The sequence below is a fragment of the Phoca vitulina genome, unplaced genomic scaffold (assembly GCF_004348235.1).
Source record: "Phoca vitulina isolate PV1807 unplaced genomic scaffold, GSC_HSeal_1.0 scaffold33, whole genome shotgun sequence".
Classification (NCBI taxonomy): Eukaryota; Metazoa; Chordata; class Mammalia; order Carnivora; family Phocidae; genus Phoca; species Phoca vitulina.
The window spans coordinates 3,726,052-3,752,156 of NW_022589736.1; the positions used below are offsets into that span (position 1 = coordinate 3,726,052).

Here is a 26,105-nt window from a genome sequence, read left to right on the forward strand (position 1 = left end):
TTCAAACCGAGTCAGATGTATTTCTTCCGAAAGAGCCTGTCTTCGTTAAACATGTTTTAGTCGTTCTCGGCGTCAGAGGACAGTTTGAATGTTCACACCCAAATTGATGTAACAGTAGATTGTGTTGTAATGTCTTTATTCTAAGAATGAACTTAGATTCATTTTCAGGGCTTTGCTAAATCAGTGTTTGAAATAGCTGTTTAATACCAAGTTTTCTTTTTCACTTGATTTTATAGTTTCATTATTCTGATTAATCTCCATTATTCTGATTTGCTTAAAAGCTGAAAAGTCGTTCTATCTGAGAACAGTTTAAAAACCAAACTCTGAAGAGTTGTGTTTAATTAGTTTCTTTCTCATGCACTTTCTGTTTTTCCTTGTACGAGAAAGTGGGATTTGTTTGCTGTGTGTATCGTACGGGACGATGCCTCACCCTCGTGCACACCTCTGTGGTTCTCCTGTCTGTTTCCGTCAGACTGTGAGCTGCCCGGGGCCTGCTGCGCTCTGTGTGTGTCTCCTAGTGCAGCGCCGGCACCAAGCACGCACTCAATAAACAGTGCTGGACAAACCTCACCTGGTAGAAGTGTCGTCTTTGGATTCCTCCCCACCTTGGGCTCTTTGCCTCCTGATAATACGTGGTTGGTGTAAATTACCAAAAATGGGAAAAAAATGAAGGTTCCCCAATAATAAAAGTTGTTTTAAGGGTGTGGGTATACTCTCCTGACTTTCATGTCCTGGTAGCTCTTTTTCTTTTTTTCTTTTTTTTTTAAGAATTTGGAAATTTGGCTGATGGCTTGGATTTGTGGAAGAGACTTGCAGCGTGTAAAGAGACCCTTCTCCTCTCCATGGGAGGACACACGTGCTTTGCAGGGGGTTGGGGGGGCATCTTCTGAGGCCTTAGGGTGGCCTTCGTTCTTACTTTGTGACGTCTGGCTGGAGGGGTGCTGCTGTTTGCCCTTATGTTGTGTTCCCTTAATGCTTTAAATATCCTGCTCAGGGACTCATGCTGTTCAAGACCTCTTTTTCTGTTGTACCTTTTTTAACCTAAAAACATTCAGCCAGTAAATTGTCTACAATACTCCTTCCCATCATGGTTTTAGATTGTTTCCAGCTTCAAGACCACCACGTCGAGGGCCGTGTGCCAGCTCGTGAAGGAATACATTGGCCACAGGGATGGTATCTGGGACGTCAGTGTGGCGAGGACACAGCCCGTGGTGCTGGGCACCGCGTCTGCTGGTGAGTCTGCAGCGAGCCCCTCTGCTTGCCGGGCGCGGTAGCCTTGCCGGTGTCGGTAGCGGACCGGAGGCCAAGCATCACTGTCACCAAAGCACTCGGCGCTGCCGTGCCCTGACAGGCCTTGCTGCTGTGACGTGGTGTCGGGTGGGCGGACGCTGGCTCTGGGGTCAGGCAGCTGCGTAAGCCATCACTGTTCACGGCAGCATAAGGTAGCGTGTCTGTTTACACAGACTAGGTATTTTTTTGATTGGCTTTCTTGTTAGTCACGGTCGAGCGCATATCTGCCTGAATTGAGGTATAGCTGAGGGAGGGGCCTTGTGGTCTCTGAAGTGGGCCCGTTGCTCTAGGGTTTAGGGGGAAGCTGGACCGCTGGTGGCCCTGTTTGCCTGTGGGACTCCTGGGGCAGGCATCCGAGAGCCCTTTTTTCTCATTAAAGAAAAGACAGTTTTTGAAAGCTACCCAAGGTGCATAACCTAATACCCTTTCAGATAAAAATTGCTGAAGTTAAAAATGGTGCTCACTTGTTGAAAATGACTTTACCAGCCTGTGAGAAGTTACTTACTAGGTTCTACTTTTCAAAGTAGAAGTGGAAAATGTTGCAGCAGTTAGACCCATGAAGAAAGTTCTCTTTCTTGTTTGAAATTATGCACATGAGCACCTCACCGTGTTCGGGAAATTACAATTAGAAAGAAAGAAAGAAAGGATTTTCCTGTTATGTAAGAGGAAAGGTCCAAAGGAATATTTGTATCTCAAATACTTGTAACTGGATTTGAATTTGCATTTCAGCGCTGTGTGATGCTCTGGAAAGTGTTAATTCAACAAAACAATGGAGCTGTCACGACTCGGGGGAGATGCAGTCCTTGTGACAGCACGTTGAGGGTCCAAGTCCCTGGGTTTCCATTTGCCACTTCCCTGACCTCGGACAGGTCACCAGCTTCTGTCTTCTTGGAAATATTTTCTTTGGTCAGTTGAATTACAGAGTAGTACAGAGTTGCCAGAGATACTAGTGATAATGTCACTTCTCACTTTTATTAAAAAGACCATAAAATTGGTGATGGGTCAGTTACTCTTGTTTTTTGGATCTTGCAGATCACACGGCTCTGCTGTGGAGTATAGAGACAGGGAGGTGCCTCGTCAAGTACTCGGGCCACGTGGGGTCAGGTGAGCAACACAGGGTGGGCGGTGTCTTCTGATGGGAGGTGTGCTGATCTGGCTGCCGGGCCCATGGGCACTCGGGGGTGGTCAGAGCGATGCTGCTTGCACAGTGGGAGCCTCGTTGGGGAACAGCATGCGAGTAGGAATTGTCTCTGTTTCCTTTACCGTTGCCTAGAAAGCCACATGTCAGCAAATTTGGAACTGAAATGTGTACCTTTGTCAAAGACTGTGTATTCATTTCAGAGGTTCCCTTTCAGGGTCATGCTGCTTTGCACATAGTAGGGCCCAGGGAGGGCTGCCGTCCGTCCCCGGGCTTCCTGCCTGCAGGTAATGCACGGCGGTTGCAGCAGCTCTGCCCTGCCCCGAGGTGCCCCGAGCTGCCCCGAGCTGCCCCCGCGCCTACGCCCTGTGTTCTGACCGCATCTCGCCCACTTCCCTCTGGGCGCCCTTGGTGGTTCCTTCCTCCTGGCCTACTCTCCACTCCAGTCTGTCAGGTCGCCTCCCGGCTCCCTCTCCCCTCACCAGCCACCGCCACCGCCACAGCCCTCCCCTTTGTAGACACGCACAGGTGGCGCCTGCCTTCTGTGTCTGCGGCCACGTGTGCCCCACCTGCAGACTTCTGCCTGGTGGGGGCACGTCTGTTGTCCTGTCTAGGCTGCGACCCACACTCTTCCCTCTCTTGGGGTCTCATTCCCTCGGGAGTCCCTGCTGCCTCCTCGCGCCCCTCCGCATTTGCGCGTCTTCCCTGCCACGTGTAGCTTCTGTCTCCACAGGGGGTGCCTGGGCGGGCGGGGTCGGCGCTCACGGCTTCGCAGACGTTCTCAAGTGAACGTGTGCTGAGCCTTTGTTTCCCCACCGCGCATTTATTCATTGAAGAACATTGATACGGTGAAACACGTCCACATTGCCTAAAAATTAAGAGGGTGTTAGCAGCCTGTATAAAATGTTACCGCGGGCTCCTGCCTCCCCTCCGTACTCTATTTCACTTCCCCAAAAGAGGAGCCCCTTTTAACAGCTTTACGTATTCTGCTTTTTTCTTCCATTTTCCCAAATAGCCTATTTTATTATTTCTGAGGTTTTGAGTTTTAGACAAGTGATTCTTACAGAGGCAATGAGGACCCACTCCCTTGCCACATAGGTTGCTCTCCACTCTTGTCCTTGCAAGTAGCTACAGCACGATTCTTATTCAAATCTAAGTATGGCGACGTGGGTATTGTTCACAGCTGCTCGTGTATGTGCCCTCCTTGCAATTGCCTTATTTTTATTTGGCCTGATTTCTGTGTCTATCCCAAACCCATCCCTTAGCTCCACCCCTTGTGGTTTGGCCATGGGATGACTGTCCGCTCCCATGGCCAGACTCGACACGCGTCTCTGTTCCTTTGTTGTGGCTCTCGTCCCTTCCCCAGAGCCTCCCGTACCTGACGACTTTGATGCCCTGCTCTTCGTGGGCTGCCCTGTGCGTGTTCCTTCCACGTCCTGCGGCCAGCATGTGGGGTGTGGCGCTGCCCTGGGTGTGGTGAGGCCGGGTGACGGGAGTCGGAGCGCTAGCGTGTGTGGCCTTCCCTTCTCCCGAGGGTGCTGTCCTCCGGGGCGCCATCTCTGTAGTGCTTGTGTCCTGGCTTTTGCTTTACTCACTAGGCGGTGCTCTGATTACATGGTGAAGGTCCATTTAACCCCCCTCCGCCCCACCCCGGGATTTCTCATCTGCGTGACTCACCACAGGTGGTTTGACATGTGTCTGTCCTGGCTCGTTCCTCTCGCATCACCTGGACTAAGTGCCCTCCTGTGCATTGGCCCCTCTGCCTCAAGGGTCCCATGCTGAGCGTTGCAGCTGCCCCTGCTGGAGCCCCCCCCAAGTCAGGCCTCCTGTGCAGGAGATGGTGCTTTCTCCTGTGTCTTGTTCTCTTTCACGTTTGTGTTAAAGTTAGGCACACAAATGATAGATGAGGTAGGTGTCTTCGAAGCTCGTCCTGAAGACCGTTTGTCTCAGGTGTCCTCTCCCTTTCTGCTCCCGCTGTGGCCACTGTGTGTTGAGTTAGCTGCATGTTGGGGGCTGCTGCGTGTCTTTAGGGTGCTCGCGGGGCTCGCCATCCTTTTCTGCATTAGCCACAGTGCGCTGACTCTGGCAGGGGGTTGGTGTCGCTGCAGCCCGCCCTCTGCCCGTGGCACCTGAGATCGCCTCCGGTCCCGCCCGCACTCGTGGCACTGTCTCTTGGGTAAGATCAGTGCTCAGTTTTCTCTTTATTAGACCTGTGCAAACACTGCTGACAGTTAGCCAGCACTGTGGCTGTGAACAGTCATTAAGCGCCCACTGTATGCCTGATTCTTGGCCGAGCACTCAGCGTGCGTTCTCTCACACACACCTCACGGGGCCTGTAGAAACGTGGTGTCTGTGCTCCCTGCGGCACTAGGAAGGTGCTCAGGGTCACACAGACATCAGGGTGCAAAGTGGCCGCTGGTCTTACCAGTTGCTCCTTGACACTGGGAGTGTTATGTTTATTGTAGGCATTGTTGATGGTTTGCTGTTTTTAAGGAGGTAATTTTCCATGAGTTCTTCCCACATTTTCTGTCGTCTAGAGTTAATAGTGAAAGCATCTTCTAGCATTTTCCAGTTCCTCAGAAAAACAGAATTCCAGTGGCACAGCTGACAGAATCATCCTGAAGGCACTTGCTGAAGTTTGCTGAAACTTCCTGTGTATTCTGTGCGCGCCGTACATGTCTTCCCTGTGTGGGTGTGAGGGCTGGCTGCCCCACGTGCCCTGACCCAGGTCAGCTCTGTGTTGGGGTGCCTGGGAGCTGCTCCTGTCATTCTCCCTGGGAGAGCTAGGTGGCAGGCAGGGAGGTCCCAGCAACCGGATTCCAGTCTCTGCACACTCCAGCTGCCATCTCGTCGCTAAACTGTCGGGACGAGGGGAGGGCTGCACTTCTCTTCTACTCCCTCATTCCATCCGGCAAAGGAACACCACCTCGGAAGACTTGGGCAGATTGCCACAATTGGAGAAGGAGACTGTCTACACTATCCTGACTCTTCCCAAGCTGGCAGGGGCCTGCTTTCTCTGTTCCTGGGGTCTCCTGGAATGGGACAGGAGGGAGGGTGGCCTTTTGCCTGATGGGGTGGGCAGTCAGCCATGTCCCTACTATATTGTCTCTGTCTGTTGTCATAAGTGTTTTCGTTTTCGTCCTGACTTATTTTTAACTCTAGGTGGCTTATGTATAAAAAGAAGTAGATTATTTATATTCTTTTTCTGTGTGTCCTATACTTTGGCAATGTGATAGTTGATAATTGTGTTTTCATGTATCTCTAGTCTCTTATACGTTTATTCATAGCTTAATTATATGAGAGGATCTAATATTGAACTATTATAGTTCTTTTAACTTTTAAAGTTACCTTGTAGTTTGTGCTGTAGCTTTGATAAATATTGTTGATATGTTTTTATTTTAAACCTGTTTTTGTAATATTTTTATTTTGCAGTAAATTCTATAAAGTTTCATCCATCAGAGCAGTTGGCTCTTACTGGTATGTTGATTTTTTTCTTTATTGAACAAAATTATTGATAATCTTGAAATAGCTGTAGTCATCCCTTTCTCGTCCATGCCTCATATGAAAGTCAGATGGTCATTGGTAGCCATTTTATGCAATACTCGAGGAATGGAGAAGGAAAAACACGTCAAATAGAACCTTTTTAAACCATAGTGGATTGTGAATTAGATGAGCTTGACTCTCGTGTGAGATTGCAGGTGACCCACCATGAGGTCGCCTTACAGAGCACGTGGTGGTCACCGGCCTTCCCGCTCACACTGTGGTATTTCTCAGAAGACTGACCTTGCTTTTCTCCAGCCCTGTCACTGCTGCCAAGTTCCTAATCCTGCATGCACCTGAAGCAGAGACACGGAAATAGCCCCAGGTCATGGTGCTCTGTGGGGCCGGTGTTTTTACTTCTTTCTGGGGAGTGCTCCTGGGCCCTGGTAGCATGGGTTTGCTATAATTTTATGTTGGACTGAGGAGTCTTCCTGTAAAATCGTCTGACACCTGATTTTGGGGGACCCTGACAGTAATCTTGAAGGATAAATGTTTGGTGAGTGGAGGTCAGTGAGCTTTCTTGTAAAGGAGCAGAAGTAAATGTTCTCATCTTTGAGGGCCCCACATCCGTGTCACAACTTCTTAGCTCTGTGTTAGTGTGAAAGCAGCAGAGGGGGTGCCCAGGTGAGCGGCCATGGGTGTGGGCAGTAAGCCTTCTTCTAACAGTGGGTTGTTGCCTGGCTTTGGCCTATGGGCCAGATTTTGCTACCCTGGGGTAGAGGATGAAAGTGGGGTTAATCAGGTGCTTTTCCATGTGAGCAGAGTATGGTAGGAAAGTCAATTTGAGAGCCCTCTGTGTGAACAGGCCTTGACCACAGTAGCTAGTTGATGCCTGAATAAACAATTGGAGAACTTTCCACCTTGTGAAATGGTTTGGTGTGTGACTGTGAAGAGGGAGGGTCGAGGGAGACCAGTGACAACCAGAGGTGGGGCGGGGAGGAAATCAAGACATTGTCACAAGGGCTGACGGAAGCTGAAGCAGAGCATGTAGTGGGCTGGAGAGGGGCACCGAAGCTAAGCGAGCTCACAGGTCAGGCAGTGAGCTCGCTTGACACCACAAGAAATGTGCCACAGTCCACATGTGGCTGCTTTGGGGAACTTCTGCAGCCACAGAGAGAAGTGGGATTCAGGCAGGTCCTCCGTCTGGCACGTCTGTGGGCCTGTGTGTGCCCTTCACTGTCCTTTCTCTTTCCGGTTCCCAGTCTGAGCAGCACTTTGCACACTTGGCTCGTGAAAGTAAGGTCTCAGTACTCAACGGGGGCCCGGCAGGTTTTGAGCCCATCAGTGTGGAGTGGAGGAGAGCACACATTTGCATGAGACTCGCTTTTCTAAAACACCTCGAAACTACTGTGGTCATGAGCTGAAGTGTAGTTGGGTTCCAGTTTACTTAGGTTAGATAGATGGAGAATAAAATCTGTTTGTAAATTTCTTCACAACCTTTTACCGTAAAATGAAAGGGGGGATATTTTTAACCAGTGTCTTAATTTTATATGTTTCGCCTGTTGTTGGTAGCATCATGCAGTCTCAGATGTAGCTCAGGATCACTGAGTTACAGAGCCTAGCAGAAAGCACATTTTACACATGGTGTGCACTTCGGGTAATTGTGCCCTAATTTCTGTCCTCAGCTTCTGGAGATCAGACTGCCCACATTTGGAGTTACGCCGTTCAGCTGCCGACACCCCAGCCCATTGCCGACACTACTGTAAGCAGCACCTTTACTTACCCTGAAAGCGCGACATGGGGTATGTTGGTAGGGTTCTGGACATTTGCAAAGTTTAGGATAAATTTATAATGTCTTACAGACTGGATGTATGTGGCCCCTCCTCTTACCCCCCCCATCCCATAGTTTGAAGCCCTCACCTCCCAGTGTGACTGTATTTGGAGGTGGGCCTCTATGGAAGTAATAAGGTCCTGAGGCTGGGGCCTGATCCCAGAGGATTGGTGTTTCCTCTCCCTGCGTGTGCCCAGGAGAAGCCGTGGGGGTACATCGTGACAAGCCAGGAAGGCCACACCTTGATTGTGGCTACCCAGTCTTGGTGTTTTGTTCTGGCAGCCCAAACAGACCAAGACAGTGCCTTCCTTTGTGTGTGTGTTGTTTGTTCTCACCCCCCTTTCCATTGGCCATTAATGTTTAAGAATTATACGATTCCGTCCTATTTCTAAATATTTCGTGTATTTTAGACAACATGTCTTTCATGTAAGGTAAACAGTGTGTGTCATTATCACGTGGGTGAAGTTTTAATGCAGGTAATGGGAGGTTGCGTATGGAGAGGAATGATGGGTGGGTTTAAACCACAGAGCCTTCAATGACCTTTGTCCTGTCAGATGCAGCGGTTCCCCAGCCCAGCACCCTGTGTTTATAGTCGCGCAGAGACCGCCTCCCTAGCTTCCTCTGCAGGGCAGTGTTCTGCCATCTGGGGTTCACGAGTGGCTAGCCTGTCCCTGTGCTGCGCATGTGGGGTGGGCACGCTGGAGCATGGTGCGCGCTCTGGCTGTAGCTGTCGGGAGGACGGCATCACTCTGCGCTTGGGGTGCTTCCACCTTTGAATGTTCCGTGGTTGCTTTTTTTATTTTGTTCTAATTATTTTAAAAGATTGATTTATTTGAGAGAGACAGAAAGAGAGCACGAGTGGGGAGAGAGAGAGTATCTCAAGCAGACTCCTCCCTGAGCAGGGACCCTGACATGGGACTCGATCCCACGACCCTGAGATCAGGACCTGAGTAGAAATCAGGAGTTGGACGCTCAACTGACTGAGCCATTCAGGTGCCCCTATTTCTTTTTTTAAAGCAGCTTAAACATCGTTCTTTTTGAAGATGTATTAAGTAATTAATACATTCCAGTGATGAGTAAGAGTTTTCTTTAGTGAAGAGGCCTGAACAGTTCTTTCTTTCTTTTTTTAAAGAGTTTATTCATTTGTCAGAGAGTGCATGGAAGAGCAGAGGGGAGGGTCAGAGGGAGAGGGAGAAGCAGACTCCCTGCTCAGCAGGCACCCTCCCCCCCGCAATGGGGCTCCATCCCAGGACCCTGAGATCATGACCTGAGCCAAAGGCAGACGCTTAACCGACTGAGCCACCCAGGTGCCCCTGAACAGTTCATTTTTAATTGAGCTCGTTGTGTCTTTTATCTTAACTTGTTTTTCCCTTGTGGAATAACCAGACTGTCACCTACTGTGGGAATTCACTCAGGAAATAGTGCTGACAGAGGACAGGGCAGAGGGGAGGCGAGGGTTCACGCTCAGAAAGTTCAGAGAAGGCGTTAACATTGTATGGATTTGTTTTCAAACAAAATAAGAAACATGCCAGTTTTGGCAGAGGAAGACAGATATGTCCAGTACTTATGTTATAAAAACTGAACGGGTTATTTACAGTATTAAATCGACTTTCTTTTCTTCTTTATGATTTTGCTTGCCTTGGGATGCCTCAGGCTTTGGGGGTAATCCGGGAGAGTGCCTTCCGAATGGAGCTAAGCCTGTGTCCATCAGTGACCAGAGCTGCCCCAGCAGCCCGGCCACGGAGGGGTCGGAGGGGTCGGAGGGGTCAGAGGGCTCGGCGCGGCCTGCCCTCTCTAGCCCCACCCAGCACAAACCGAGCCGCTAGTCATCATGAGCTTTTGCTCGCTGGTCTTGGCTCAGATTTTCTTAACAGTTCTCCCGCATGTGAGAACAAACTCTCATCTGCTAAGATTTTGTTCATTTTCAGCAGTACAGCTTTTAGATGTTTTCTCTTCTTTTCTTAAAAAGATTTTATGTTTGAGAGAGAGGGAGAGAGAGAGCCTGAGAGCAGGGGGGGAGAGGCAGACTCCCTGCTGAGTGCAGAGTCCGACATGGGGCTCGATCCCGGGACTCGAGGATCATGACCTGAGCCGAAGGCAGACGCTTAACCGACTAAGCCACCCAGGCGCCCTGTATGTTTTCTCTTTTTAATTTGGACCAGCGAGTTTCACTTGGCATCCACCACATTGATAAAGAAATATTTGGGTGGTGTAGTGGAAACAGTTCTAGATTACCTGTTAAGTCATCATGTGACACCAGCTGTGTGATGTTGACTAACTAATTTAACCTAGTGAGTGGCTTAATTTTCCTCTTTGGAAAGTGAAAATTGAAGCGAGTTACCTAAGCAGCTTTCAGGGGCCCTTCCTGCCTGGGAGCCCCGATTTCAGTGAGTGAGTCAGGGCTTCCTCAGTTCCGGGGCTGCTGGTGCTCAGGAGATACTTGGTGTGGACTTGGCAGTGCTGGACGTTCAGTTCCAGTGCTGCTGACAGTGAAGGCGGTTCAGCTTAAACACATGGTCCCTAAGACACTAACTAAGCACACGAGCAGTTCTCAGCCTCCATCTCCTGCTTTTTGTCACGTTAGTGTTAAAAGATCTTATAATTATTCGTGAATAGGATTTAGCACATTTGCATTTTAAGATATCTTTTAGTTCCTTGTGTAGTTTGGAAAAATGACTTCTGTAAAGGTTCTGACTGTCACCTTTCCAACATGGATCCTGATAGCTAGACCTTTCTAAAGTGGGAGCTCCAGGCCACTCTTCTGAGACCCGAGGTCTCTCCCCTGGACCTGCGCTGAGGACATCCCTGCGTTCATGCTTACTTGTCACTTTTCCTTCCAAATACTTGGGGAAGAGCCCAGTAGGTGCACTGCTGCGGGTGTGGGTAACTGAACAAAACTCTCAGGACGTTTGGGATTATCTTCGACGTGTCTCTTCTTTCCCTTCCTGTCTTCCTCTTCCACTGTTTCCACTAATCTGTGACATCTTACTGCTTCTGATTCTTATGTGATTCTTGGATGCACTTCTCTCTGTCCCTGGGATGCCCCTTCTGTAACACCCACCCAGAGATGTCTGTTGAGCCATGACCCCACCCAGCACCCCTCTTCTGCACCTGCCCGAGGCACTGTCCAGACCACCCCTGCCTGCTGGGGGCAGTGAGGTTGGGAAGCTCCTCAGAAGCGGCCGTGGGAGCTGAGAAGCCTTGTGGCCCAGGGGCTGGTGTTGCCTGGAGGAAAGACCCGAGTTGGGGCATCCCCATGCGGGATTTGTAGTGACCATGTTGCTCCTCCTGTCTGGATGTGGTTACCAATCAGGGTCCTTTTACCTTGAGCACAGTACACTTCTGGGACCTGTCTTCATGCTGAGGGGCGGGTGCTGTGTTAACCCTGAGCTGTCTTCATGTCTAGTGCCCAACCCTAACTAACTAGTCTCCCTGTCTCAGGCCTGGCTGCTCACATTGTATTCTGTCTGCACGATGTCAGGAGTGGTCTTTGTGGAGTTGCACTTGTCACCTTGGCGAGCCCTTTGCCAGTCCCTAGCCTTAGTTTGTGACTCTGCCCGGCTCCAGCTCCGACTGGACGCTCTTGTTGTACCTCCCTCTCCACGGGTCCATTCGGCCTTTTTCCTGGGTGCGCTCTCCTCATCCCCTCACGCTCTCCACCCTACTGATGCTGCTCTGTGCAGACCACCCGCCTGACTCAGAGTGCCCTGCACTTTGCTTCGTAGTCTTTACCGCGCTTTGAAATCGGTAACTCTGCATAATTACGTATGTCTGACTTTACTGTGAGATTGTGAGTCCCTGTCTCCCTGGAGAAATGCCACCTGTGGTTCCACAGGCTTGTCCTCGGCTCCCTGCACTTGGCCTGTGAGCGCCCGAGCTGTGCACTCCCAGCATGCTGCCTCAGTTGGCCACTGCCACGCTCCTCAAGGGTTTCCACCTCCCTGCCTGCCTCTTGTCCAGATCCTTGCAGGCAGTACTCAGACCTGGCGCAGCGGCATCCATCCTTACCCCCGGTTTTCCTACACAGACCTTGGACCCTTCATGCTCTGAGCACCTCCTGTTGGCTCAGCTGTGTGTCCCTGCTGCTTGGGGCCGTGCTCATCGGCATCCCCTCCACGCTGCCCAGCTCAGTCAGCCCTTGGACTCCTTCTTGTTCACATTTGATGCTCTGATCCTCTGTCAACATCTGTGTTTCTCCCACTTTCTTTCTCTTGAGTCTTGTTGGCTGGGTCACATCGACCCCATGTGAGCTGTGCACCTGTCATTTCACCTCTCCCCTCTCTGCCGCCATGACCTTATTGTTTGTATAGCTCAGTCTGCTCCCGTCTTGGGGCTTTTGCACCTGCTATTCCCTCATCTGGGAATGCTGTTCCCTTAAATGTTTGCGTGCCTTACTCCCTTGTTTTCTTCATGTCCCACCTCAAATGTTACTTTAGCAGAGTCTTCTCCGGATAATTTTGTATAAAAGAGCAGCTTTTATGACTGTCCATCCCTTCATCTGCTTTATTTTTCTTATTAATGCTTATTACTGCCTGACTTTGTGTGTGTATGTGTGACGTATCTTTATACTGCGTGTGTGTATGTGTGGCCTGTACCCCCCTATTGTGTGTACGTGTGACATATGTCCTTACACTGTGTGTACATACACATGACCTATGTTCCTATATGATGTTTACATGTGACCTGTATCTCTATACTGTGTGCGTGTATGTGGGAATAGTTCCCAGTACTCTAACACTAGTGTGTGTGATTAATGATATATATTTCCATACTAGTGTGTGGGCGTATGCGTGCATGCATGCCTGTGTGTGGTCTGTCTTCCTTGCTAGCGTGTAAGCTCTGTGACGCGAGGACGTTGCCGGTCCCTGGCTCCAGCGCCGTCCTCACCGGCCTGTCCGTTGTTCTGGATGTCCGTGTCAGACGGTGGTTCTCTCCTCTGCTGTGAGATCGGCATGTGGCCCGGCAGTGTGTAAGGGCCGGATAAAGATTCGTTGAATGAATAGATAAACATTTTTTTAAAGAGCCGAAGCCTTTTATGCTTTCGTTTTAGCTTTTGACAAAAGATCTCATTGATATTATAGGAAAATAGGTGAACTCTTGTTATCTATTCCTATAGCAACAGAATTCTAAGTAGCTCCTGAGAATTGAAATGTTTCTTTTCTTATTGTGATAAATTACTGACTTTCAATTACATTTTATTACATTTCTACTAATACATGGTGAAAACTTAAAATCATTTTATTTGCCATTTTTTGGTTAGTGGAAGTGGACTGTAGCTCATTTGATGTCATAGCGGCCTTAGTTTTTTTTCTTCTTATACTTGGTCGTGGTTTTTAGCCAAGTAGATAATCATAAAATTGATAAATAGTGAGCTCCAATTAAATACCAGATATTGTGCTGGTAGTGGTCATAATGAGGATCGAGTACTAGAAAGACAAATGACAACAGTCTGATTGTGTAGCCGTGTCAGAAAAGACGCAAGATTCCCAGGGAATTTCTTCTCTGCTCTCACCATCAGCAGCAGATCTGTGGCGAAGACGAAGTAGAGTGTTCTGATAAAGATGAGCCTGATGTAGACGCGGACGTGTCCAGTGACTGTCCTACCATCCGGGTGCCACTGACATCTCTTAAGAGCCACCAGGGAGTGGTCATAGCCGCTGACTGGCTGGTTGGGGGGAAGCAGGCGGTGACGGCATCCTGGGACAGAACGGCAAATCTGTTCGACGTGGAGACGGCAGAACTTGTTCACTCTCTGACAGGTACTTTAAACGTTTGCGTTTTCCAGTTGTGTTTTTTTGATTGATGTGCATGTGTTTATATCTTACCTTGCAAATTACTTCTTGTCCAGTTCTCATGGTACTCATGATTTTTCAAGGATTCTTTCTGAATTATAGAACTGTTAGCTAAATTTATCCTGTCTTTAGGGGATTTAATTGTAGCACGTTATATCTAGATATTTGAAAAATAGTTGGTCTTTTAGCTCCCTATTGCTTTGTAGCAAATTTCCAGAAAATTAGTGTCTTAAGATAACAAGAATTTATAACTTCATGGTTTCCCTAGGTCAGGAGTTCTGGGCATATGCTTGCTGGCCCTCGTGGGTGAAGTGGTGTTTGCTGCCTGGGGCTATGATTTCATCTGAGGGTTAGAGTCTGTCCTCCTACTTAACCATTGTTGGAAGGATTCATTTTGTTGTGGCCCATGGCTGAGGTCCCCATATGGCTGAGGTCCTTATTTTCTTGCTGCCTGTCAGCTGGGGACTGCTCTTAGCATCCAGAGGGTGACCTCAGGTCCCTCGTGGCCCCCTCCAGAGGTGTTTCCCCACATAGGTGTTTGCTGTCTCTCCAGCTTCCTGGAGAACATCTCTTCTAAAGGGCCCACCTGATTAGGTCAGGCCACCCAGGACAGTTTCTTTTGATTAACTTAAAGCCACCTGATTTGGAGGTCTTAGTTACATCTGCAAAATCTGTTTTGCCTTTTAATGTACCGAGCTTACCGGAGTGATATCTCGTCACATTTACAGGTTCTGCCCAAACTCAAGGGAAGGTATCATCCAGGGTGTGTATACCAGGGATGGGGGTCACCGGGACATCTTAGAATTATGCCCACCTCAGATGTTTTTGCAAATTTGTCAGTAAGTGAATTTCCTCATTGAGTGTTAAAGATTGTATTTTACTAAGGGCTCCACATATCATATAATTAGAAGTTATTCTGGAAGTGAAGAATTAAGACTTAATCTGTTCACACACTTAGCCTGCTGAAGAGATTGGCCAGACCTTCTAACTGTCAGGATCAGGAAGTGGGTTACACTCACACTCCTTTTCCTGATCCCTTTAAATGCATGAATGAAAGGACTTCCAGTTCCTGAGGGAAAACCAATCCTACCGTGAGCTCACATGCTATTTTTAAGTGATTTCTTACTTTTTCCTACCTCTATTCACTTTTACAAAATTAGCAGTAGAGACCATAAAGACTTTTTTGATTCTTGTGTTCTTAAGAAAACATCACTCTAACTGTACCTGCAGGTGGATGATCTTGCATTTTTGTCGTCTTTGGTTGTAGGGCATGACCAGGAGTTAACGCACTGTTGCACACACCCCACCCAGCGGCTTGTGGTGACCTCCTCCCGGGACACGACTTTCCGTCTTTGGGATTTCAGGGACCCTTCCATCCACTCCGTGAATGTCTTCCAGGGCCATACGGAGTGAGTCACAGTCATTTAGAGATCTTTCTTTAACTATTCGTGAAAAAGGTTTTGCGGGTGGATATTAAAACTTAATTCTTACCTTAATTTCCAGCTCCACTGTCTTCCAAAATGGCTGTTCTTTTCCTAAACGTTTAGCTCCATTTGTGTATTTGCAAGAACTTAGAAGACAGAGTCACTGAAGTTCCCACAAGGAATTGGATGGGGGTAGAATGGGGCAGTGGGGGAGATCAGGAAATACTCTAGGGTTGGTGGCACTCATGTCCTCTGCTGAGAGGGCCCAGCCAGAGCTGGGGAAGAGACATACGTGTGTGCATGCGCACACGCACATACACACCCAGACACACACAAATGCACACGCTCTCACACACTCTCACACACATGCACACACACAAATGCACATGTGCTCTCACACACATGCACACACACAATCTCTCACATGCACGAACACTATCATACACGCACACCCTCAGACTATCACACATGCACACACTCACTATCACACTCACACTATCTCACTCTCACAGAACACTCATGCTCACGCGTGCACATGCACACATCACACTCACACTATCACACACACTCTCACACACTCTGTCTCTCACACAGCACTCATGCTCACACACGCACGCACACACTCTCTCTCACACATGCACACACCCTGGCCCTCATCTTGTAGTGCCTCCCTCTGCTTGGCCATCTCTTGGGCAGCTCAGGCATAACCGTGTCTTAACAGAGCTCTTATTTTCTTCCAAAAACTTTTCTCCTGGTCTGACCATTCCTGACAAATTAAATGAGCCTCTGTCCGGTTACTCGTCCGACAGATGTCCCCAGTTCCCCGCTGTGCCCTCTCCATTCCACGAGTCCTACCCCCTGACTGTGTCTTGTCACCTGTTCCCATGCCACCATTGTCCCTGCACGCTGCCCCTCAGGACCGGACTGTGCCTGTTTCTTCCTGGCCGTGTGTGTCCTGCTTGAGCTTCTGCACGTCCAGAAAAGCTCCCGCATGCTCAGTAAACACTTCTTAATGAATGAATACTTGCTTATTTGGCTGCTTGAAAATATGGATTTTTTTCGTTCTTTCATATGATGCAGTAAATGAGTCTGTTTTATGTGTTAATGTTAGAATACCAAGATTTAATGTTCAGGATTAATGAAATGTTCGCAAGGAAACTGGGACAGAACTTTTTAAGAAGCTTGAGATTGGAAAAGAAGTGGTGTCTTGCATCTGAGGTGTGCTGCAGTGTTGGTGGTTGAAATCTCTGTGTGTTCTGAGAGCTTCCACGGTTATTGAATCATGATTTTCTGCTACCAGCTAGAGTAACCATAGCCCCGAAACAGAAGATGGCTAGTTCTCTGTGGTTGATGAAGGGCAGTGTTGCTGCCCGTGCGCAGGGCGGCTCTTGCCATGCCCCTACTTTCACAGGTTCTGGTCCCGTGGGCTCTGCTCTTGGCCATGGAGGGAATGGCTCCCAGTCAGCCTCGCCGGGACGATGCGGAGGGGGCAGCGGTGGGGCCGGGGGTGCCGGGAGCAGCTGCCCGTCATCTGTATTTGGGGTGAGGTTGCTCTGGGCCTGGAGGACAGGAGGAGCCCTGTGCTGTCACTGGTGTGCAAGGTGAGCTGGGCCCCCTGCACGCATAGCCCTACGCTGAGCCTGCGCTTCTCTTCTCCCTGGTGTTTTATTTTGAAGAGTTTCAAGCATAAGTGAAATTGAAGGGAGTAGGGCAGGTGGTGTCATGTTTCGCATGTCTGATTGGAGGTGTCGTGTTGCAGCTGGTGGATATATGAAATAATGGCTGTTTTTGAAGAGGTATAATTATGAGGAACATAACTGATTATGAAGGCTTGTTATTCTCACAGGATCAGGAGTCCCATAGAGCAGGTGTGGACCTGTGTCTGTCCCTGGGCCTCTTGCATCCGCATCCCCCAAGATAGAAGTTGATGCTTCCGTTCACTGTAGCTGAGGACACGTGGGCTTTTGAGCAAACACAGAAGATGTATACAAGCCCCACTCTTACTCAGACCATGTGCGTTTTCTCTTAACCGAATTAGGATGAACGAGCATGTTCGTTGACGTGTAGTTACAAAGATAAGGAAATGTTCTCCCTTTGACGCTGATTTCCCGTGGTAAGGTTCAGAGAAGGGGAGGTTTTACCTTTTTTTTAAGCCTTTGGGAATTGGCAGGGCCCGGCTGGGGCTTGTTTGCCGTGGCTGTAGCCCGAGTCTGTCCTCTGTTCCCTCATCATGACCGTGTGCAGGTGGGAGCCTCTGCTCCCACAGCGTGGAGAGGCCCCTGCCTGGTGAGACCCCACACTGCGTGGTCAGCAGGTGGGGCTGCAGCCTGTGTGATCCCTACTAAACAACCTTCCTGCGTTCTGATTGCTGTAAGCCTCTGCAAATCACTGCAGTTCGGAAAAGCAGGAGGTGAGACATGGATAGGGTGTTTAGGTGAGCCTCTTCTTAGTCAATAACTGTTGCTTTCTTGTCTCTGGCGGGGGCTGTCTAGGTTTGAGCCCATAGGACAAATAAATCCTACGCAATACGGTACCTGTGCAAGTGATGTCAGCATGTGCCCACCCAAGGGCATGCTTTTTTTAGAACACAGGAGCCTAAGTCCCAACTAAGCGCACAGGAGCGGCTGATTTTGACTGTGTGTTCAGTTTAATCACTCACCTGTGATGTTCTGAGTGTGGCTTCTCAGACACACTAGGCTCTCCTGCCTCCCCTCAAACCTTTGGTCCCTCTGACAGATGCCCCTGCTGCACCCGTCCCTTCCCACTGGCCACGGCTGCCGTCACGGACCCATGGCCGCCTCTCTGGCATCCAGCAGTGCTCACCACCATAGGAAATAAGTCACACTGTTCTCTCTGGAGCTGTCTCCTAGTCTGGGAGGTAACTCTTGGTTTCCCCGGGGTGATTTTCTTGAGTTCTTCTAACCCGTTTCTTTTCTGAACATGAAAAGCACAGCTCCGACGAGAGCTTTTCTGTTCCTTACTTGTTGGTGTCACCTGAAGAGTTGTAGGTGGAGTGTTCTTTTGGTGGATCGTTGCTTAAGCAGAGGCAGTGTTTCTTAAAAATACATGACCACATATTTCAATTTGACATTATGTGGGACACACTATGCAAAACTACTATCTTAGGGCATGTTTTCATCTATAGGAACTCATCACATATTCTTAAGTAAAGTTATGTTAGGATCTGATGTTTTATAATGTAATTCACTTAGTTGTCCAGTTATTTTGAATTTCTGTATGTTGGGTTTTCTTGTTCTTTTTTTTTTTTTTTAAAGATTTATTTGAAAGAAGAGAGCACAAGCAGGGGGGTGAGCAGAGGCAGAGGGAGAAGCAGGCTCCCTGTAGATCAGGGAACTCGATGCGGGGCTCGATCCCAGGACCTTGGGACCATGACCTGAGCCGAAGGCAGCTGCTTAACGACTGAGCCACCCAGGCATCCGATGTGTTGGGTTTTCTTAAGGCAAGATGTAACTGTATAGGTTTCAAGATTATTGGCCTAGTTTTATAATTTGATTTTTCTGGGGTCTGGGAGAGAGATATTTTTTCCTTTTCATTTTGTCGTACTGTTATCCTGTGCTGCTGTGGATTCTGTGCCTTTTGGTAAAGGAAGAGTTTGAGATGTAGCGCCTCGAAGTTTTTGCTGCTGTGATTTCTGCTTGACATAAGCTCTGTGTAAGGTTCTCATTGGAAATGTTTAGAAGGACAGATAATGTTTTTTCCTTCTTGATGTGTTCCCTTTCAGTTTTCACTGTGTATTGTGAAAGCCCTTCATTATAATAGGAACGTTACTGTGATAGGATTTGCTCAGCGCAGCTCTCTCTGTGACCATGGGAGCGGCTGCTGGATGGGCCCAGGGTGCACCGAGTTCCGCCAGGGTGGACTTTATGTCACTGGTGGTTTTCCCAATAGCAGGAATGAGAAATTGTGTGTACTGTTCTTAGAAAGAATAGAAATGTTTAATTGAAGTGTTTTGGAATGTCAGGAATTTGAACTACCAGCAGTTTGTTTTCGTATATTTCTGTCTTCATCGTCAGGAGATTGAACTGAAATCCAGTGCTTTTCATCTGAAATCAGCTAAATCCTTCCATGTTCGTGTGTGTGTCCCCTGACAATAGGATTCAGTCAGTGAGCTGTGTCAGGAAGTCTTGTGCTGTGAAGGACAGCTTGCCCTTCCCTCCCTGAACAGTGGTGCATGCTCCGTGTGGTGGGGTGCAGCACCCCGCTGATCCCAGCTGGACTCTGGCCTTGTGGGTTGTGCATACAGAGACCTTCTGCAAGAGCCTTCAATGGTAATAAAGCTCATCGTAAGGTTCAGTCCACTAACTGTCCTTTGAAAGGAACATGAGAGCTGCCCATTTGGATTGTCCTCTCACAGGAGGTCCCGGCTTCCTCCCTCCCAGCACTGCTGCTTCTCTGTGGGTCTTGGTGAAGGGCCCCCCCACTTTTCTTATTTTTTGTTTTGTTTCAATTGCTATAAAAAGGGACTGACAGTTGAGGCAGTCACTGGTCATTAAGCTTCCTCCGTGGGTGGCCAATGACTCCAGTCTGTACCCAGCTGACAGTATTCATAAGTGTGAATAAACTCTGGCATTGAAGAAACTCTGAAATTAACTCAACATGGGTAAAATATCTGAGGATGCAAAGTTGGTTTTTTTTTTTCTGTTTTGCTTTAATTCTTCCCATATGATTATAACTCTATCCTCCAAATGTGAACTTTGGTGTTTACTTCTAAAGAAAACAAAACACCACATCGAACAAAACAAAATTAAAAAAAAAAAAATCAGATGAGAAATGATAATGATTGCTTTAAAGCTAAGACATTTGCATATGCTTTTATTCCCAAATAACCAGGGAAGATATTTAGTACTAAATGCCAAATTCTAGGTCATATATGTATGAGATGAAAATAGCTTTGAATTTTGTGTCATGCGACTAACAATTTTCTTTGTGCTTTTGAAGAGAAAAAGCATTTTTTTTAAAGATTTTATTTTCTTATTATTTATTTGAGGGAGAGAGAGTGTGAGAGAGAGAATGAGCATGAGAAGGGGGAGGGTCAGAGGGAGAAGCAGACTCCCCGCTGAGCAGGGTGCCTGATGCGGGACTCGATCCCAGGGATGTCAGGGTCATGACCTGAGCCGAAGGCAGTCGCTTAACTGACTGAGCCACCCAGGAGTCCCGAGAAAAAGCATTTTGACAGCATGACATTTTTAACTGAGTGGTGGTGGATTTTAAGTGTTGAATTCTGTGCTTGGTCAGTGACTCAGGCTGTGTGCAGGCCCATGGTGGGGGTATATGGGGGCTGTCTGGTGATGGACCACCTTGGATGCTGAGATTTTGGTAGACTGCAATTGATTTGTAGGTCCGTTATTCTTGGTGATCACTTGTGAGCCCTTGTCTGTGAGGAGGATGAGGAAATACATGTTGTACTGCATGGTTTCTTCTGGGGACTGGAGGACAGCTCCAGAAGGGCCCCTGGGGTGGGAGTGACAGTCAAGGAAGAAGGGGGCCTTGTAGCATCACAGCGGCTGAATGCTCATTGAGCCTAATCTCCTTTCACTTTTACACTCCCTGCCCAGCTGCCTGAGAGTCTGGAATTGTCTTCTTTTTAGTTAGATGGTTCAAAAATAATTTTGAGAAGGTTTAGCGTGTCATGTAATTCCTGGTAATAGTTGGTTAATAAAGTTACCATAAAACCAAGGTCAAGAGAGACTAAGGACACCCCCAGTATACTGCCCCAGTGGTTGTGTTATGGTGTATTTAGGACGTGTCATTTTTAGCGCACGTTTTCATGGAAATGAGCAAGGAGAGGTTAGTGAATACAGTGAGCAACTAGAGCTGCTTAGGGGCAGCTCCACACCTCGCGTTAGCAGACAAGGCCGTGGTTTTCCTGTAAATGCGGCCATTTTTCAGGTGTCATTGGATTTCGCGGAGAGATTTCGCGGGTTGTCCTTTGTCAGTACCCACACCTCCCCTTCACCTCTGGCTTCTAGCCTGTAGTTTGGGGACTCAGGAATTTACTTAACAGTCCCCTCTTGATACATTTAAAAGTTGTTTCCAATTCAGAGTACAGTTTTTAAAAGTAAGAGGAGATTTAATATTTATTTACTCTTTGAAAATTCCTCATTTAAGAAGGGCTAATAGGTACCTAATAAAAATAAGGACTTTAAGGAAATGCGTTTAAATCACTTTACTTGACAGCTTTGTTGTGAGTTACCAGTTGCTTCACTTTTTACTGAGATGACCTGAAGAAGAATCGTCAGGCTGTTAACACAGACTACACACTTCCTAACTGTTACAGACTCCCTAAGATGGACCTGAGATGTGTGTGGGCCAGCCTGCCCGTGTTGGCAGAAGGCTCTGAGTGAGGTGTGCGGCGAGCAGGGTGGGGAGGGAGCAGCTGCCTGAAGGCAGAGCTTGCTTTTGGAAGATGGTGGTGCTCATGGTCTGTGCGCCTGGCCCCTGACTGCCCACGCCGGGCCCAGGTGGGCCTCAGATCACCCGCTCAGCATCTGCGCTTGCTTGCACTCAGCCTTGCCGTTGGGCCCGCAGGGTGCAGATGCTGCTGACAGAGCGGAGTAACACTCCATTTCCCTCTGTCCTCAGAGGCTCCACTGACTGGTTCCTCCAGAATCCCTCAGGGACCAGAACTTTTTTAAAAAGACTATTTTAAGTGTGTGTGTGTGTGTGTGTGTGTGTGTGTACAGAGAGGGACTTTGGACACTTTCAGCAGCTTTCTACATGCTGTTGGAGCCCTACACTGAGCCAGATGTCGGCACTCAGTCCAGAGTCTCCAGGGCTGAGTGTTAGTACTCATTGCAGAGTCCATGGAGTTGAGTGCTGGTACTTAACCCAGAGAATATAGACTCCGTGCTGTTACCCACCCGGTCTGATGAAGCGTCCCTGCAGGGAAGGCTGGGGAGCAGCATGCTCAAACTTCTTGGACCAGTGGGCATGACTGACACGGGCCACATGGGGAACGGGTTGTCCGTCAGTGTGGCTGTGGTTGGCTGCCCAGGGGCCAGCGTGGAGCGCACAGACTTGGATACAATTGAATACCATCAAGGGTGTAATTGTGACGATCGTCCATGGAATTCCGTGTGTGTGTGTGTGTGGGCAAGCTGGCCGTGAGACTTCGCGCTGTGGAAACAGCGTCCACGATGGCAGTCATCCCCCTCCCCCTCCCCCCCAGCCATTGGTCTCCTGGGTTCCTTGCCTAACACACAGGACAGGGCACTGGGACTTGGAGCCTGGAGAGCTGCTAGCTTCGGCCATGTCCCACAAGGTCTGAACCTTTGCTTAAGGGAGTCTAGTCTGGCTAAGGCTTGTAAACTGAAGGAATAAAAGTATTTTCCCATCGTGTGTGTGGCAGTCCCCCACCCCCGTGACTGTGACAGCTCACGTGCGGCTGTGGTCCGCAGTCCAGGGCAGCGCCTGTCCTGTTGGGCCCGTGAGCACCAGGACCCCCGGAGAGTCAGTCCTCAGATGATCAGGCACAGAAGGTGCCTGTCGCTCGGGTCAGTCTCCCATGTGAATAAGAAGATGCGGGGAGTCAGAAGACTGTGATAATAGCTAACTCTGGCCTTTCAGCATGACCTGGGGTTTTCTGTCGCTGTCCTTGCTTGGGTGTGGGAGCCACGGGTGCTCCCTGGTGCCAAGTGTTTCTTGCCCCCTCAGGCTCCTTCAGTGAGTAAATCAAAACCCTGATTACAGGACACCTGTTCATCAGAGTGGCTGAGGTAGCAGCCCCTTCGGTGTCGGTGTGAGCCTGGTTCTGGCTTGTTTAATGCTCACGTGCACATGTATTCCATATTCCGTGCAGCCAGCGTCCCTTCTGGTGGGCATGCTGGCACATCCGCGTGCACATATCTGCACGTCACACAGGCTGGAATATTGAGCTCCTGCTGCTGTAACTTCTTTTTCCAGGGAGTGCTTCAGATTTAAATCCTGAAAAAGAATCACGTGTGACACAAGTGTAACTTTTCCTTTGAATGTCTTTTATCTCAGGGCCTGCTTTTGTGAGAGTTAGCCATGGAGCAGTGTTCAGAAGGATGTTTCGTTTGGAGAAGAGTTTTTGTTTTCTCATTCAGGCGCCTGAGATCTGAAGACACAGGCCACCGTGCGCCGTCGGCGCTCTGAGAGGCACACGGGGCAGGCAGGGCTGAGGCCAGTGCCCTCTCTGGGACCCTCCGTGTTAGTGTGGCTGCCTGGAGACTTGTCTCGTCGGTTACAAGCGTAGTTGATGGAACACACTGGGAGTGGTGGTCGGAGGACTGTGGCCACGTGACGATGTACCCAGACGCGCAGTCACTGTCTGCGTCTTCCGTGCAGGTGTGTGAGTGAGTCTGGTCGGCTGGTCTGAAAGCCCTGCTCTGTGTGTTGTGACGGCGCGGGTGGGCCACGGACGTGTTGAACGTGGCCTTTTCTGTGAATGTGGCCATGTACTTGCCAGGTTGACAGGCCAGAGTGAGAAAGCCACACTGACCTCTCCCTGGATACGCTTTTCCAAGGGGGCTCTGGTGTGTGTGTGGAGGGGGAGGGCGCCCCTGCTCCCCAGAGTGCTTGCTCCTCCGGTCTGTTCTTGTGTAAAAGTAGGACTTGTTTGTGGGAAGCTCTGCAGTCCGCTTCTGACGCGGGGCCGGGAAAGCGCACTGCTTCAGCATTTTCCACATCATGTGTTTTTTTTCTGAGCTGTGAAATTCCGGCAGATTGTTATGCAAAACAGTTTTGTGTCTCTGTGTGACTGGGAAGACAGCTGTTCGTCCTAATGAGGAGTGCTAGCATTACAGTCTTTCCGTTGATTGAGACCCACGGAGGGAGCGGAATGTTCCAGACTGGGCAGTGGTGTGCGGCGAGAAGGTACCGCGCTGTCAGCTGGAAGCACATGCTCGGCTGCTCTCGGCGACAAGATAAATGAGTTGGCTGGAGTTGGGCAGAGTCTGAGCTTTTCCAGTGAGTGGTCGTGGCTCAGCCGCTTCCCCGTGGGACCCAAGTCTGAGGGTGCCTTCAGAACGATTGCCCCCTCACCAGCTTTTCCCTTTGATGCCCTACAGTACCTGTCAGGATTGTGATTTGTTAAAGACCTAATGTCTTTCAGCATTTCATTAACATAAGCTGAGGCGGTCTTGTGTGGAGACTTTTTTCATTAATGTAGCAGAATGCTCACAACCCCCTGAGAACGAGAGTCTACGGAGAAGCCCCGGGCGTCTGCATGGCCTGTTTGTGGTTGAAGTCCTCAGAGCTTGTGGTGGCCCCTGCACCTGGGCGCAGCAACCTCTTTTCCAGGCCAGCCCTCACATTGCCCTTTGTGTTTGGAATAGGGAATTCAGGTGCGTCGTCAGGTTGAAGTTCTGGGCTTACCCTCCCCCTCTCCCCGTTCTCTGTGCGTCACATGTGGGTCCCTCTCGGGTCTCAGTGACCTCCACGTTTGTCCACGTTGTGACAGACAGCAGGATTTCCTTCTTTTTTATGGCTGAATGAGATCCCATTGTTTATATACACATCACATCTTCTTTATCCATTTGTCTGTGGACAGCTGCTTAGGTGGCTCCTCTGTCTTGGCTGCTGTGAGTAGTGCTGCAGTGAACACGGGAGCGCAGATAGCTCTTGAAGGTACTGACTTCATTTCTGTAGGATATATGCCCAATGGTGGGTAGCTACATTTTTAACTTCTTGAGGAACCTCCATACTGTTTTCCAGAGGGGCTGCACCAGCTTGCATTCCCACCAGCTGTGTACGAGGTTCCCCTTTCTCCACGTCCTCACCAATGCTTGTGTTCTGTTTTTTTTTGTTTTTTTGTTTTTTTGTTTTTGATGGTAGGCCTTCTAGTGGGTGTGAGGTGGGATCCTGTGGTTTTGGTTTGCATTTCCCTGATGATCAGTAATGTTGAGTGTCTTTTCATGGGCTTTTTGGGCATTCATAAATCTTCCTTGGAGAAAAGTCTATTTAAGTTCTTTGCACTTTTTTTTTTTTTAAGATTTTATTTATTTATTTGACCGAGACACAGCGAGAGAGGGAACACAAGCAGGGAAAGTGGGAGAGGGAGAAGCAGGCTTCCCACGGAGCAGGGAGTCTGACACAGGGTCCTGAGCCGAAGGCAGACTCTTAACAACTGAGCCACCCAGGCGCCCCAATTTTTTTTTTTTTTAAGATTTATTTATTTATTTTAGGGAGAAAAGAGAGAGTGCATGTGTTAGTGGGGGAAGAGCAGAGGGAGAGGGAGAGAGAATCTCTCGCAGACTCCCCGCTGAGTGTGGAGCCCAATGCGGGCCGGATCCCAGGACCCTGAGATCATGACCTGAGCTAAAACAAAGAGTCGGATGCTTAACCGACTGAGACACCCAAGTGTCCCTCTTTGCACATTTTTAAGCTGGTGGTGGTGGTGGTGGTTGAGTTAAAGGAATAAGTTTTTCTCCAGGGTTCTGGTTAAACTGAAAATTGGCATGGATTTTTTTTCCCTTAATCTTCTGGTGTCAGGTGTGAGTATATAGACGTTTGGCAGGTTCTGTGTAATCCATGTCTTCTGGTAGCTTCTCTTCACTCCATTGCCTGAGAAGGTGGAACAGAATAGAATGGACTAGTTTTCTAGTGTGCTGAGAAGTTGGGTGTGCTTACGTTTACTCTTACAGCAGTTAGCAGAGAGAACCCTCGGCTTCTGCGTCTCCAGTCTCCTTCCTTCCTACCTCATCAGGGTCACTGGCAGCGAGACCATGTGCTCATCCCATGGGTGGAGAGGACTTGTGTCTGTACCCTGAGACTTCCTGATGATCTTCTGAACCTGTGCCCTTTCCTTGCAGCACTGTGACCTCTGCTGTGTTCACCGTGGGAGATAATGTTGTTTCGGGCAGTGATGACCGCACCGTGAAGGTCTGGGATTTAAGGAATATGAGGTCTCCCATTGCGACGATTCGCACAGACTCTGCCATCAACAGGTGAAGGGAGCTGTTTGTTGTGCCTTGAGAGGGTGGATTATAATGTGGTGTCTTATACATATAAAGTTAGTGTTTAATAGATCCTTGGAAAAGCAGCTTAGACTTCTGGGGAAGTATGTTTTTTGGGGGGGTAATATTTTTTATTGATCCTCTAATGCCTATTTTCGTATCTCCTGTATGCTGAAATGTAAGTATAAAATCCGGCTGGTGAAGTGAGCTTCG

General features: G+C 48.9%; 1 protein-coding gene across 3 annotated transcripts in view; it reads left to right on the top strand.

Annotated features, from left to right (window-relative positions):
• WDR37 (WD repeat domain 37) overlaps positions 1–26,105 on the top strand; it is a 54,253-nt gene that overhangs the window by 21,537 nt on the left and 6,611 nt on the right. For 2 of the 3 annotated variants that reach the window (XM_032425559.1, XM_032425561.1), the window contains exons 6-12: positions 1,098–1,233; positions 2,323–2,394; positions 5,861–5,905; positions 7,594–7,670; positions 13,258–13,498; positions 14,799–14,940; positions 25,749–25,883. In XM_032425559.1, coding sequence (XP_032281450.1) covers positions 1,098–1,233; positions 2,323–2,394; positions 5,861–5,905; positions 7,594–7,670; positions 13,258–13,498; positions 14,799–14,940; positions 25,749–25,883 — 848 coding nt within the window. The remainder of the gene's footprint in view (positions 1–1,097; positions 1,234–2,322; positions 2,395–5,860; positions 5,906–7,593; positions 7,671–13,257; positions 13,499–14,798; positions 14,941–25,748; positions 25,884–26,105) is intronic. The other variant, XM_032425562.1, reaches the window with a different exon arrangement.